This window comes from Lampetra planeri, chromosome 4 (assembly GCF_965212315.1).
Source record: "Lampetra planeri chromosome 4, kcLamPlan1.2.h2, whole genome shotgun sequence".
In the NCBI taxonomy this organism is placed as follows: domain Eukaryota; kingdom Metazoa; phylum Chordata; class Hyperoartia; order Petromyzontiformes; family Petromyzontidae; genus Lampetra; species Lampetra planeri.
The window spans coordinates 25,864,073-25,878,358 of record NC_136110.1 but is presented as its reverse complement, the minus strand read 5'-3'; the positions used below and the strand labels follow the sequence as shown (position 1 = coordinate 25,878,358).

General features: G+C 45.9%; 1 protein-coding gene across 1 annotated transcript in view; it reads left to right on the top strand.

Moving 5' to 3' along the window:
- Positions 1 to 505: 505 nt before the first annotated feature.
- LOC144717977 (uncharacterized) overlaps positions 506 to 14,286 on the top strand; it is a 29,566-nt gene continuing 15,785 nt past the window's right edge. Inside the window, exons 1-11 of the mRNA XM_078593836.1 lie at positions 506 to 715; positions 2,313 to 2,709; positions 5,865 to 5,942; positions 7,330 to 7,341; positions 8,718 to 8,858; positions 10,470 to 10,523; positions 10,993 to 11,046; positions 12,091 to 12,144; positions 12,469 to 12,522; positions 13,096 to 13,149; positions 14,190 to 14,243. Coding sequence (XP_078449962.1) covers positions 2,368 to 2,709; positions 5,865 to 5,942; positions 7,330 to 7,341; positions 8,718 to 8,858; positions 10,470 to 10,523; positions 10,993 to 11,046; positions 12,091 to 12,144; positions 12,469 to 12,522; positions 13,096 to 13,149; positions 14,190 to 14,243 — 897 coding nt within the window. The 5' untranslated portion in view covers positions 506 to 715; positions 2,313 to 2,367. The remainder of the gene's footprint in view (positions 716 to 2,312; positions 2,710 to 5,864; positions 5,943 to 7,329; positions 7,342 to 8,717; positions 8,859 to 10,469; positions 10,524 to 10,992; positions 11,047 to 12,090; positions 12,145 to 12,468; positions 12,523 to 13,095; positions 13,150 to 14,189; positions 14,244 to 14,286) is intronic.

Genomic DNA, 14,286 nt, shown 5'->3' with positions numbered 1-14,286 from the left:
ACTTGCTTGCGCGCGTTTGTCTTTTAAATGCCATCTGTCAGCATTGTCTGCTCCCCTCTGCCACCGCACCGCCACATACACACGCATATACACACACACATGTGCACACACATACACACACATACACATGTACACACACACACGCGCACACATACACACACACGCGCACACGCGCACACGCACGTACACACACGTGCACACACATACATACGGCATATACACACACACACACATGTGCACACACATACACACGCACACGCATACACACGCATATACATATACACACACACATACACACGCATACACACACGCATGCACACACGCGCACACGCGCACACACACGCATACACATGCACGTACACACACACGCACACACATACACACGCACGTACACACACACACACGCACATTCACATGCACACACGCACACACATACACACACATACATATACATACGCACACACGCACGCGCACACACACACACGCACACACACACACGCGCACACGCACACATACACGCACGCATACACACACGCGCACACATACACACACGCACGTACACACACACGCACACGTACACACACGCACCAGGCTTCGACCTTCTGGAGGATTTCAACCACCTGACGTCACCGCAGCTGCCCGTGGTGGACGGCACGCGGCCCGAGGTGCAGGCCCTGCGGTTGGGGCCCGACAGCGACCTCAAGCAGCCCACGAGGTGATTGACCCCCGACCAGAGGCGTAGCTAGGGGGGGGGGGCAGGGGGGTACATATGTCCCCGGGCGCCAAGGTAAAGGGGATCGCCAAAATGAGGCTTACAACGTTACATTATTATTCTTAGGTTTTTTCGGTAAAGTCACGTAGGTAAAAAATTAAAATTAATAAAAGTAAAATAAAAATAAAAATCACGACGTTTCGATTGCAACACACGCAATCATCATCAGGTATAAGTGAAATAGTTACATTATTACTTATTGCGGCGGGCGCGGCAGCCTGAAACTTACTGCACAAATCTACACCTCAACCTAAAAGTTTATATATCCCGCCACACACAGCCTACGTGTCATGTAATTACATTTTGGTATGTGATCAAACGGGGGGGGGGGCGACAATTTTATATTTCGTCCCCGGGCGCAAATATCCTAGCTACGCCACTGCCCCCCACGTGCCCCGATACTTGCGCCGTCCGTTCGCGTTGGTGGAGTTCTGTGCTGTGATGAGAGTGGAGGGAAGGTAAAGGCGCAGCCCTGCAATTACCCCCCCCCCCCCCGATGCAAGATACTACTGTGGTCCCCCCCCCCTCCTCCTATCTCCCGACTCATTTTTACTGAAATAGCTACGGATGGTTTTTAACCCGCACGCAACAATATGTAGGCTATAACTATATATGTTAGTTGCACCATGTATTGGATTTAGAGGAAGACAGTCTCACAGTGACAGTATTAATACTACAAGATTTAAAGGTACAAGACTACTCACAATTGTATTGGAGTGTTGTGTTTGCATTGGCCGTGTTTGTCCAGGATTCATCGCGCGTAAATAATGCACGATGTTCAGTCGGCCAAACATCCCAATGTATGTGTATGTTGAACTTCTATCGCAGCGAACGTAGCCAGCCGTGCCAATCAGGGTGGTGCTGAAAAAAATTAAGCCCGAGAAGAGACTCATTGACGCTCTCCTGGGCAATGTTGTGCGACGATTCCTTACATAAAAGCCTCACCGAGTCTCCACAATCGTGTTTTGCAAGCTTCTGCTTCTTGAGATGATTAACCAGCTAATTTTAGAAAAAAATATTAATCTTGATTTGAAGCTTTCGTGACTGCAGGAATCCATACTCTTTGGTTCTTTCGATAAAGTCACGTAGGTAGAAAAAAAATAAAATAAAAAATATATCACGACGTTTCGATCGCAACACAAGCTTGCGTGCGGGGATGGAATTCCTTTCACCACATATATAACCTCTTGTTGTAACGGCTCTCTCGCTGTGTTCTTCATGGTTCAGCAGTTCCACTGCTGGATTCTTTCTTTCTGCTTGTGTTGCGATCGAAACGTCGTGATATATTATTTTTTATGCTATATTATTTAATTTTTCTACCTACGAGACTTTACCGAAAGAACCAAAGAGTATAAAAAAAAGATTAAGCAAGCGGGAAAAAAATATCCCACGAGAAATGCCAAACAGGTAAAAAGTGTAAAGCTAAGGAAATCAATATCCAGTACAAACACGGCCACTACCCCCACCCACTCAAAAATATTATACCAGCCGCTGGAGTCCCATATAACTTAACCCGGCCCTGCTCACCATCGCCACGCAGGAACTTCCACCCCAATGGCCTTCCCACGGACTTCTCCATCATCTCGACGTTCCGCATGCTGGAGGAGACACGGGAGCAGGCGTGGGACCTGTGGGTGATGCGCGACTCGGCGGGCAAGGAGCTCGCCGGGGTGCGCCTCTACGGGGAGGCCAACTTTGTCGAGTTCTTCTCGGCGGGCCCGGACGGCACCGTGCATCGCGCCGCATTCCAGGCCGGCTCCGAGAAGCTCTTCGACGGCCTGTGGCACAAGTTGGCGCTCAGCGTGGGCGAGGGTCAGGCCACGCTGCTGGTCGACTGCCAGCAGGTGTCGCGGGCCGAGCTGCGGCCGCGCATCGCCGTGGGCGCGCAGGGTTCGACCACGGTGGCGCAGAGCATCAAGGACGACTCCACGGTCAAGGTAGGGCCAATGGGAGAGGCGCGGAGGGAAGGTGAAGGTGCAGCCCTGCAAGTACCACCACCCACCCTCCCTCACCCCGGGCCATCATCCTGCCCCCTATCTGGTCCCCCCCCCCTTCATCCTTTCTCCCGACTCACTTGTACTGAAAAAGCTACGGATGTTCTTTGGGTCTTTCGGTAAAGTCACGTTGATAGAACGATAAAGTAATTAAAATTAAAATAAAGTGAATAAAAAATAATAAAAATATCACGACGTTTCGATCGCAACACAAGCAATAGTCATCAGGTGAAAAAGAGGGGGAAAAGCTGCAGAGGCAGTCTGTTTGTTTTAACCCACACACAACAATATGTAGGCAATAACTATCTATATTGTAGTTGCACCCTGTATTGGGTTTAGAGGAAGACAGTTTCGCAGTGACAGTGTTAATATAAACAATATTTAATGGTACAATACTACTCACAATTAAGTTACCACGCGACTTCATTTCACGCCGGCCCCATGGGTCTAGGATTTCCTCAAAGGGGCATCGTGCTACTCTTTGCTGCTCCATTGATGCAATCTCCAGGTTCTTTAATCGGGAATGGTAGACCGCAGGTATTTTTTATGATTTTTTTTCAAAAATGTTTTTTTTTAATAGACTACTTAGTTTAACATGTCGGCTTTCGTGACCGATATCATCCATAATAGAGTTTTTTTTGGGTTAGAACTCGGAGAGCCAAGCCACAACATTTATAATCTGAGTACGACGTTTGGGGCTTGGCTCTCCAACACACCGGTGTGCTGTACTCGTGACGAATTGGCCACGTTCTGTTTACGTGACAACCCTTACTAGTTGGCTGTGTCGGGTGGTGGTGGGTTTTAACGACACATTTATATATTTACGCGATCTAACCCAAAAAACCTCTATTATAAATTGACTACTTGTTTATATGTTGATTCGGGCCCTCTCTTGTGGCTGACTGGGCCCCGATGCTGCATGCCCTTCCCTGCCCCTCCACTTGAGGGAGCTCTCTCTCTCGAGAGAGAGAGTGTGGTTCAGATACCACTTGGCAGCGAGATGTCAACTGCCCCGCCTGGTACACATGAGGTCGTGGGCTCGATCCCGACCCTTACGCCTGTATGTATGGAGTTTGTATGTTCTCCCTGTGCTCGCGTGAATGTTTCTCCGGGTTCTCCAGGTTTTTCCCCTCCGCATTTAAAAAACATGCTTTTAAGAGTATTTCCCCGTTGTAAATGTCAACATCACACGCCACTTCGTTGAGCTGTAATTTGTGGCCAGGTCGCTTCTGAAAAGTTATATACTCAGTGAGCCTGAACTGATAAAATTAAAAGTTTAGTTTAGAGTGTCCCTCCAGAGGGAATTTTTGTTCGCCTCTTCCACGCAGGTCACATGCATTGGAAGAGGTGAGAGTGCCTACCGCATGCAACCTGCCCACCGACTAATTGTGGGTTTTCACATTCAGAGTGATGGGTTATCACGTGCCCATTGTTTCGAACGCTGTGTCCAGAGATCGAACCAGCGAGCTCTGGATTGCAAATCTGCTTCACGTTACAACACAACGGCAGGATCCCTCCGAAGTAGCAATTTTGAACAATGACACACATTTCGTGTACAGAATTCAGGGGAGCGGTGGCTTAGTAGTGGTCAGAGCGAGCCAAGTTCCATTCCCGGCCATACACCCAACGTTGCTGGCGAGTGGACATATCAACCGAGTCCTTGACGGTCCCACCTTCAGCAAACGTGCGCTGTCCAGCGTGGTGAAGTTTGCTTTGGCACCCCACCCCCCCGGGCCCACCCCGTGGCCGACACGGTGTGGAGAGACCTTAATCCGGCAGTGCGTTGACAAGGGGCTGTAAATTAAAACCTCGTCACAGGTGCAAGTGTCGATGCTGTACGAGGCAACTATTCAGACATCACAACGCTGATGATGATGAATGAATTAATGCCCCGTAATGTGTGAAAATCGTTGGACGCAGCAGCTAGCGGGAAGGGGAGATCACGTGATGATTAGAAAGAGTGGAGCGATGGGAATATTGGCGATTATAATCTTGAGAGAAAGAACTACTTTAGTCTGCAGCAGAATAGAGGAAGTAAAGGACTGTCAGATGCTCACACAGCCTTGTGGACAAGGTCAGCTGGCTAGCACAGCAGTACAGTAAACGTGCTGTAGTCATTATATGCATGTTGAACTTCTTCCACACCGTACATTGCCAACCGCGCTAATCGGAGGTGCTGGGGAAGGACAACAAACTAAACACAAAAAGCAGTTCTAACGAAATGAGTTTTCATTCAAGATCTAAAAGTGCACAGCTCCAGTGGCGTCCTAATATCGGAAGAGCGTTCCAGACGGACGCAGAAGCACATCTTTGTTCGACGGCCAGCCAGGATGACCGGAGTGAATTGGATGTGATTTTTCATGTTTTTATTTAATTTTATCGTAGAGTTCATGCCGTGCAAAAATAACCTCTTTCAAACTCCATGTTTACTGCCTCCACTTCATATTCATGGCCGCACAGTCCCAGGTTTCGGTGGACGTAACTATGTGTGTCTTGTGAGCTTCATCTCAGGAACATCTAAACCAAGCTACAAATCTAATACCATATCTCTGCATCGGATTCATATTTACCGCATTATTTTTGACCATAAGCGAGAGCTCTAGAGAAGTGGAAAGTCTCATTTGCAAGATATTTAAACGGTGGCTGTCATTTTGAGCCTGATTACGACGAGTTTGGCTCATATTTAATTTTATCATCGTAACAAAATGTAGAATTTAATCCAAAATAATGTTGGGACTGCTTTGCATTTTCAATCATCATGAGCCGCTGTTGGTTGAAGGCCTGCCAAAGCCATGCCAGTTATAGGGTGTATTTGACCATACTGATCCATGCTGGTGTCTGTGGGTTGGTGAAAGGGTGGAGTGGCCCCGCGTAAGTTCACTAATCACTCGCCACTGATGTCAGAGTTGGATTATTTATTTGATTGAATTTAATGCTTTTTTTCAACACAAGCTGCACTTAAAAAAAATTATACTCTTTTGACAATAATGTATGACTGCATGCGGTACCTCTCAAATTAGCGGTGTTTGCAAAGATGTCTGAATGTGTGCCTTGAACTAACAATCACATCCACGTGTGTGGTTCTGTCCGCTGTGCAGATTGACATCCAGCAGTTGCAGATTTACTGTGATGCGGAAAAGGCAGCGACTGAGACCTGCTGTGAGCTGCCCTCTGTGGTGAGAGATTCAACCACCAATCTCGACTCATCCCAGCATCGACGCATCAGCGAAAAACACACACATTCAGCTTAATAGAAAGAAAAAAACGTTATCGCGCAGTACTGTGCAATGTCACGTATACAACTCACCGGGGACTAAGAAATACGCCGGAATGTTCCTTCCACCCCCCCCCCCGCTACGTGAGAGTAGCAAGCCCAGGTGCTCTCGTCGATTCCCTGATCACGAGGGTGTTAGTGACTCGCTGTGCCAATCGCGCGTTTTCTTACACGCCGTCTCGCCCTGCCCTCTGATACTCCTCGTGTATATCCTTGACTCTTTAAAAACGATGGGGGGGGGGGGGGGAAACCCCGATTATGTATAACAAATAATAGACAAGCGGATATGTGAAAATATTGGGTATTTGAGCGTGTAAAGAGAATGACAGTCACACAACGCGCAACTACTGCACTGGCAGTGGGTGGTTGTCGCTTTAAGATGTTCTCCGTTCATTTTTTGTTTGTTGCCGTTGCACCCGACTTAAGAGCCGCATGGCTCGCATTGCTATACCAAATAACTGAAACTTGAAACTTTCATTGCTCAGGGTGGATACTCATCGGTGGGATATGCGACGGGAAGCTGCTGTAACCTGAAACAAATATATTTGAACGCATGTAGAGCTTTCAAATGCAAATTACAACTTACCCAGCTGCATTTCGATTTAAAGCTTTCGTGACTGCAGGGATTCATCTTCTTGGTTCTTTCAGTAAAGTCACGTAGAATGGAAATAATAAAATAATAAAAATACAATATAATAAAATAATTCTCACGACGTTTCGGCCACAACGCAAGCAGCCGTCCTCAGGTGAAGAACAGGTCTGTCGAGAAGACAGAGTCTCTGTCTTCTCGACAGACCTGTCTTCTCGACAGACCTGTTCTTCACCTGAGGACGGCTGCTTGCGTTGTGGCCGAAACGTCGTGAGAATTATTTTATAATATTTTATTTTATTATTTCTATTCTACGTGACTTTACCGAAAGAACCAAGAAAATTACCCAGCTGCAGTTTTGTTACTGAAGTTTGATGGGGATTATTCATGAGGCCGCAATGTCAAACATCACAGTGGTTCATTGTTTCCCTAAGACCTCGACGTGACCTCCACTCAAACATGTGTGCCCGCTGACTTTAACGTCCTTTATTTTTTGCCGTAAAAAACTAAAGTGAATAATAATAATACTGCTTCCTGACAAAAAAAATACTGTCTAGGAGTCATCTGCCTATTCTAATTTAGCTTATATAAGTACAGTAGCAACACATTGTAATAATGTGATAGAGCCACTCATGCTCATTTTGAAAAGTGCGAATTTTAATTTGTATCTGTTCTTTGTTTGCGTTCTCATGCAACACAGGATGACGATCGGGTAAGTTTTTTTTACATTCTGTATTTAAACTGCTTTAAAATAAATATAATATTATGCAAGGCAATCAGTAAACTGTTATACAGCAGATTAAACATCCACTAAAACGTAGCTTTCACAAGGGTGTGTGCTGGTGGCTTGCTCTGCTAACTCCCTGTTTTATTAAAATCGCTCTTTGAGACTCACTTATTTTTAATGGCTTTATTTTGGGGCTGAATGTTATTGCCGTGAGCCTGCGTGTGTCTCTTTGTCTTGTACAGCGCCTTGTGATCTTTGGGTGAAAGGCACTTTAGAAGTGTAAAATATTATTGAAACAACAAGGTGTAGACACTACGGATGTATTCTAAAGCAAAGAGAAGCAGAGCTCCATTCTGTGTCTCCACATATACATAGGTAAATCATCATAATACTATTGGCTTTCTAGACAAATATCCAGCAGCATTTGTTTAAGCAAGCAAGCTCTCGACTGGCTTCAACTGGCTGGGTCCTGTCAGCAGAGTCAGGCTTTTTAAACAAACGCTTGCTTGTACGCCAGATATTATGAGCAACAGGACTCCCATTTAATCCATCGGGTTCTATTCAATGCAAAAACAGCAAAGGCGTAACATTTCTACCCTGTACTTAATTAGGATGTGTTCCGCTATTGGGGCAAAAACGTTTAGCCAAACGATGTCCGATGGAGAATAAGACAAAGGTGGCACTCGTGAATGTACAAAACGTCCCATCATTTCCACCCGCACATCGTTGGGTGGCACGGTGGCAAGATGTTAACTACCTTGCCTGGTATACAATAGGTCGTGGATTCAATCCCAACCCTGACGCATGTATATTTGAAGTTTGCATGTTCTCCCCGTGGTCGCTTGGATTTTTCTATGGGTCCCTCCGGTAATTCTCTCCACATTTAGATTCAACATGTGTTTAGGGTATTTGGGTGTTATAAATGTCCACATGATGATAAGCCACTTCGTAGTGCTATCATTTGTGATCGTCAGGTCGCTTCTGAGAAAGTGCTATCTGCATAGCTCAGTGGGCCTTACAGCTGGTAAAATAAATACAAAAAATTACAGTATTTTTTGTTAAATTTCGATTTAAAGCTTTCGTGACTGCATGGATTCATCTTCTTGGTTCTTTCAGTAAAGTCACGTAGAAGGTAAATAATAAAATAATAAAAATACAACATAATAAAATAATTCTCACGACGTTTCGGCCACAACGCAAGCAGCCGTCCTCAGGTGAAGACCAGGTCTGTCGGGGAGACAGCGTCTGAATTCAGACGCTGTCTTCTACGTGACTTTACCGAAAGAACCAAGAAGAGGTATTTTTGTTAGTTTACTTCACACCGATCGTGACCCTCACGCGCGCACGCACGCTCACCGCAGTGTTCGTCGGTGCTCGGAGTGACGCTGTCGCCACCGGAGTCGCTCACACTGGGATACGAGCCCGAGGACGAGGACAGCAGTGACGGTGACTGCGCTTGCTCCTACGGGGACTCGGGGCTTCCGGGGACGCCCGGCACTCAGGTGGGAAACGTTCGTTTTTGTTGCAGAATAAGAATGGGAGGTTCGTTTTAACCGCCGAGTAAAAAGCCACATTGAGTCAGGCAGCTCTTTTACAACGGGGGGCGTGACTCAACTTGAGAGCGATCCACAATTACAGATTCCAACAAACTAAAAAATCGAGCTTAAAATAACGGCAAATGTGTTGTTAAATTGCGTTCACACTTACAATTTTGGGGATTTTTTTACGGAGCCGGTTTAAATGAGGGACAGAGATGGCGGAATGGAGATGCCGAGAGACAAAATTTAGGTGGTTACAAAACGTTCACCCGATGTGAGAACCCAAGAGGGCCGGATAGTCAAGCAAAGTCGATTTGATTTGTGCTCACACACGTGACGCCATTCGGGCACAAAATCTGCCGCTCATAAAGCGACATTACACTCCTACTCAGACAATGCAATACAGTGAGGAGAAAAAATAATACGTGTTTATACTATCTATAGCCAGCCTCATTTGCAAGTAATGACCTGGCAAGTGAGCAGAGGGAGTTGTGCAAGTCTGTTCAGGTGGATAATGCGATGTGGGTAGAGAATATTTAATGTTATAATTAATACTAATAATGTCACATTTATATTACGCCTCACCTTGAACAATCACTCAAAGATACACTCATGCATCATTGTACTGAAATGTAATGTTTATCATGCAGCATTCAACCATTTACCACACTTGATTTTCACATAAGCGTTTTAATAAGCCCTATACTTGCCATCATGCTGTACCCAAGTATATATCATGTAGCATTCAACCATTTAGATGAGCATTCATGCTTATTTTGAATTTTACTTTGCAACATTTCTGTGCTTTGAGATCTGAAGTTAAAAGCAGTAGCACAAGGGCATGTGGCTAAAGCTGTAATCATTGGTCTGTCCATTCGAACCACATTATAATTGAGACGTGACTCTCACATTCTTAACACAGCTCATATCGTTAATTTATGGCAATGTCTGTTGCATATGTAGATATACACATTAAGCACACGTGACACAGTCGCCGAGAGGAGGGGAAACGAATGATCATCAATTATCTTGAGGTAGGAAGACCAGGAGATGTTAAAGGACATGGAGAGCCCCATCTCGACAATCAGTCCTGAGATCAGCTAAGGATTCAATGTTTACTCTTTGGGTCTTTCGGTAAAGTCACGGAGATAGAAAACTAATTTACAAAATCACAACGTTTCGATCGCAACACAAGCAATCGTCCTCAGGTGATCATATTTTTTCACCTGAGTACCATTGCTTGTGTTGCGATCGAAACGTCGTGATTTATTAAAATTATTTTTCTACCTACGTGACTTTACCGAAAGACCCAAAGAGTATGAATTCCTGCAGTCACGAAAGCTTTAAGTCAAGATGCAATGCCTGTACTGCAATAACACATACGCGCTTTCTTGTCTTGGTGCGTGCGTGTGTGTGCGTGTGTGTGTGTGCGTGCGTGTGTGTGCGCATGTGTGTGTGTGCGCGTGTGTGTGCGTGTGCGTGTGTGTGCATGTGTGTGTGCGTGTGTGTGCGTGTGTGTGCATGTGCGTGCGTGTGCGTGTGTGTGCGCGTGTGTGTGCGCGTGCATCATCACAGGGAGAGAAAGGGTGGGCGGGTGAGACTGGCGACGTGGGGAGGGTCGGCAAGATGGTGAGTCTCGCTCAGGCTTCCACTCCATTCGCCTTTCAAATGTCGCCACAGCATCGTGAAAAGCATTTGGCAGCTGGGGCCAGTCCGGGCCATGGGGGGGGGCTTGTTTCATGATGACCCACTTGATTAAAAAAAAAGAAAATGGGATAATGATAAAAATCGCCAAAAAAAATAATGCTTGCACGGTTTAAAGATTTACAAACGGTTACATCCGAGACTGGACAACGTATGGTGTCGCGATGGTGGCTGCTTGTCGCTGGAAGTAACGCAGATCGGACCTCCGCACCCCACAAGCACACTCACTCACCGGCCGCCACCAATCAAAAGCACCTCCTCAGGGAACGCGGTTGCCATTCTGGTAAGAGGTGTCGACAGGAGGTGGGCTAATGGAGCCGACAAATAAAATTCATAGGAGAGGAGACGACGCGACACTCTGTGACTGTTTTTGTTCTTCTGTTTTGGATGGCAGGGCCTGCACGGGGCCCCAGGAATCACAGGGCGAGGAGGAGAGGCAGGCCTCTTGGTGAGGAGGAGGAGGAGGCTTCTACACTTCAATGGCACTAAAAACTATTATTTGAAGGAACGAGCCACGTGAAATAAAAACAAACTGTGTTTAGGTTTTTCTATTTATTTAAATGTGAATACTGTTTCTTGGACTCTATGCAGTAATCGTGTCCACGCCATAGAGAGTGGAACGATCCACAGGCCCTCTCCCACCACCTATTGGAGATGAAGCGACTTTTTGTGAATGGTAGCACCTCTGTTGGCTCCAGATGTATGTATGTTGAACCTCTATTGCACCGTACGTCGCCAAATGTACTAATCGGAGGTGCGAGGGAAGGACAACAAACTAAACACAAAAAGCAGTCCTAAAGAAATTAGATTTAAAAGTGCATAGCTCCAGTGGCTTCCTAATATCGGAAGGAAGAGCGTTCCAGACGGCCGCGGAAGCGCATATGAAAGCTCACGATGCAGTGACCATTTTTATTCGATGGTTAGCCAAAAGCGGATGCCAAAATGACCGGTTGCATGATGGTTTATGCTCCTTGACGTGATCAATGAGGTATTGTTGGTCATTTGTGGCAATAACTTTGCGTGCAATGAGTGATGTGTATCCCCATTACGTACGGGGTATAAGTATCAAAAGATGTCGATGTATCTGTCGTGAATGCAAGAACTGATATTGATCAAATAATTGTTCCACATACTTAAGAGATCGTATTAATATAAAATTTGCTTTTAGAGCGATAAGAGGAAATGAAGCAATGATCTGCAGCCAAAAAAAATTGCTGCAGAGAAATTAAAATTATCTTAGCATCTCATGCGATTTTGTTTCGTAATGTTTTGGATGGAAAGGCGTCGCCTGCTAGTGTTGTCACCTTAAGATATTTCAGAAGTAGTTCTACGACAGCTTCTTCCGCAGACTGAATGCACCGCTCTGCGGAGTCGCGAATGGACGTGACACCACCGAACACACAGTTTGAGATAACATTGTGGGAACAAAGGCAAAATTAGAAGAAGAATGCCGTCGATGGTGATGGGGCGTGGTGTTTGTTTATATGCACAGGGCGTGCCAGGAGACAAAGGAGAGAAGGGCAGCCCCGGACAGTTGGGGCCTCGGGTGAGTGCAGTACAACCTCGCAGTGCATCCACTCTCATCACGAACACCTGGAGAGGACTCGAATAAAACGGTCGCCTCTCCTTACCCAAGGCTGTACAACATCTGGCATTTCACGCGGGTCGTTTATTGTTGTTGCATCGGTAGGGGTGTCAAAAAAATGATTGCCATACCAACACCAACAGCAACATGTATCATTCATTGATGCTGTGCCACTGCTCGTTTTTGTTTACTTCGCCTTAGCTGTGCTCTCCTGATTTGCCATGGCCACACTTGTGTTGAGACGTGAAAGGGTTTTTGTGTGTGTGTGTGCTGTGTCTTGTTCAGGGAGAACTGGGACCTTACGGCAACACAGGGCCCCAGGGGCATGGCGGCGTCAAGGTAAGTGTTGGCTTGCCCAGAAGCACAATCTTTATAGTAGAGCTGAGCTTTCCAATTATTCCACCGATTCAATCATTGGGGGGAAAAAAAGTTGCACCACCCCCTGCCCAACCGTTCCAACGTGTGCCCCTGGACTGGAGGTGATGATGGGCGAGGCTTGGTGACATCATCAACAACATGAGCCACGCCAATCCGGGCATGGGATTTAGAGGGGTTCCTGCCTTTGTAAAGAGGCTACCTTGGTATTTAAGTTTTGTTTTTTTGTCAAGTACATCAACTTAATCAAGAAATATTCCCTAGAGACCGATTGCAAATGTATACTTTGAAATTGCTAAGCATATGCAGGAAGATTGTTGCTAATATAAGATCATTCCCGGTTTAACAATAGCAGCACTTGTTAGATTTGACCCTGTTTTATGTATGGTGAACTTCTTTTGCACCGTACGTAGCCAACTGTGCTATTCGGAGATGCGGAATATGCATAATCGGAGGTGCAGAATATCACCGTCATGAATATGCATTCGTTTATAAATGTGACAGACATTTAACTGATGGGTTCTTTTGTTTTTCTAGGGCTTCATGGGGTCCCTAGGCCAAGATGGATTGCCTGGTCGCAAAGGAGACAAGGTGGACACCCAAATACATCAAGATGATTCATCACACCCACACGTCGCCGCCACTTTGCACCACACCTGCAGTGAACAGCGGCGCTGCTGCTCGCCCATTGGGGGCCCTAATCAGAAATTCACTTTGGGGGCCTCCCTCTTTGAATTCATAAAATTCTAGCGAGAGGACGGACGAGATGTAGATACGATAATTTATCCTCATGGCGGTACCCCGGGGTACCAAATAATACAAAATGGCCGAGGCAATAAAATATTTTATTTCTGGGACACTATTTTTTCCCAGGGGTGTTACTTAACTCCGCGACTAGGGTACCAATCATTCCGAAATCAGTGCTACTCCACGATGTTGAAATGCAACGAGGACGATTGCGCCGAAACCCTAAACGCTCGTAGGCACCGTAGTGGTGCATCGTGTACAGCTCGTCGAGATGAGTCGATTGCCGCATCGCCGACCATCAACAGACTGAAAATGACTGCATCACGGACATTATGCGAGAGCCGGGGTACTATGGTACCCCGGGGTACCGCCATACGGTTCATATATAGATGTATTGAGATCAGACAAATGTCAACAAAAATAGAGATGTAGTGAAATCAGAGAAGAGGGATGTGGATGAGACAAAGATGACAGAAATCGATTCTGTTGTTGAATTTGAGCTGATTCATGGTGCGCCCCAATGTTTTCATGAATCCAGAGCCACTGAGCCTCTTTGCTGGGTTTGCTCATTATGCCTTACGGCATCACCGAGCAAACATCCATATGGACACAGCCAACCTAATGTCACTCGCACGCAATGTATAGCGAACACAGTGTTGCAACTTACATTTGCAGAATAACCAAAAGCAATCAAACTACGATGAACATCTTTGCAAGAATAATTGCACTGTGTACGATCGTCTTAATTTTCTACTGGTTACAAATTTGATGGGGAAAACCCCCATTAGCTTTACTGTGCAATCCTCAATCTCAAACCCGCACACACGTACAAAGTGCATCCCTTAAAAAGGCGCCGCTCACATGCATGTTTTTTTATTTTTCAGGGAGACATTGGATCATCCGGAGATTACGGCATTCCTGGATTTTTAGGAGTAAAGGTGAGACACTGGAGATTCGTAAAACATTAACAAGAGGTGATGC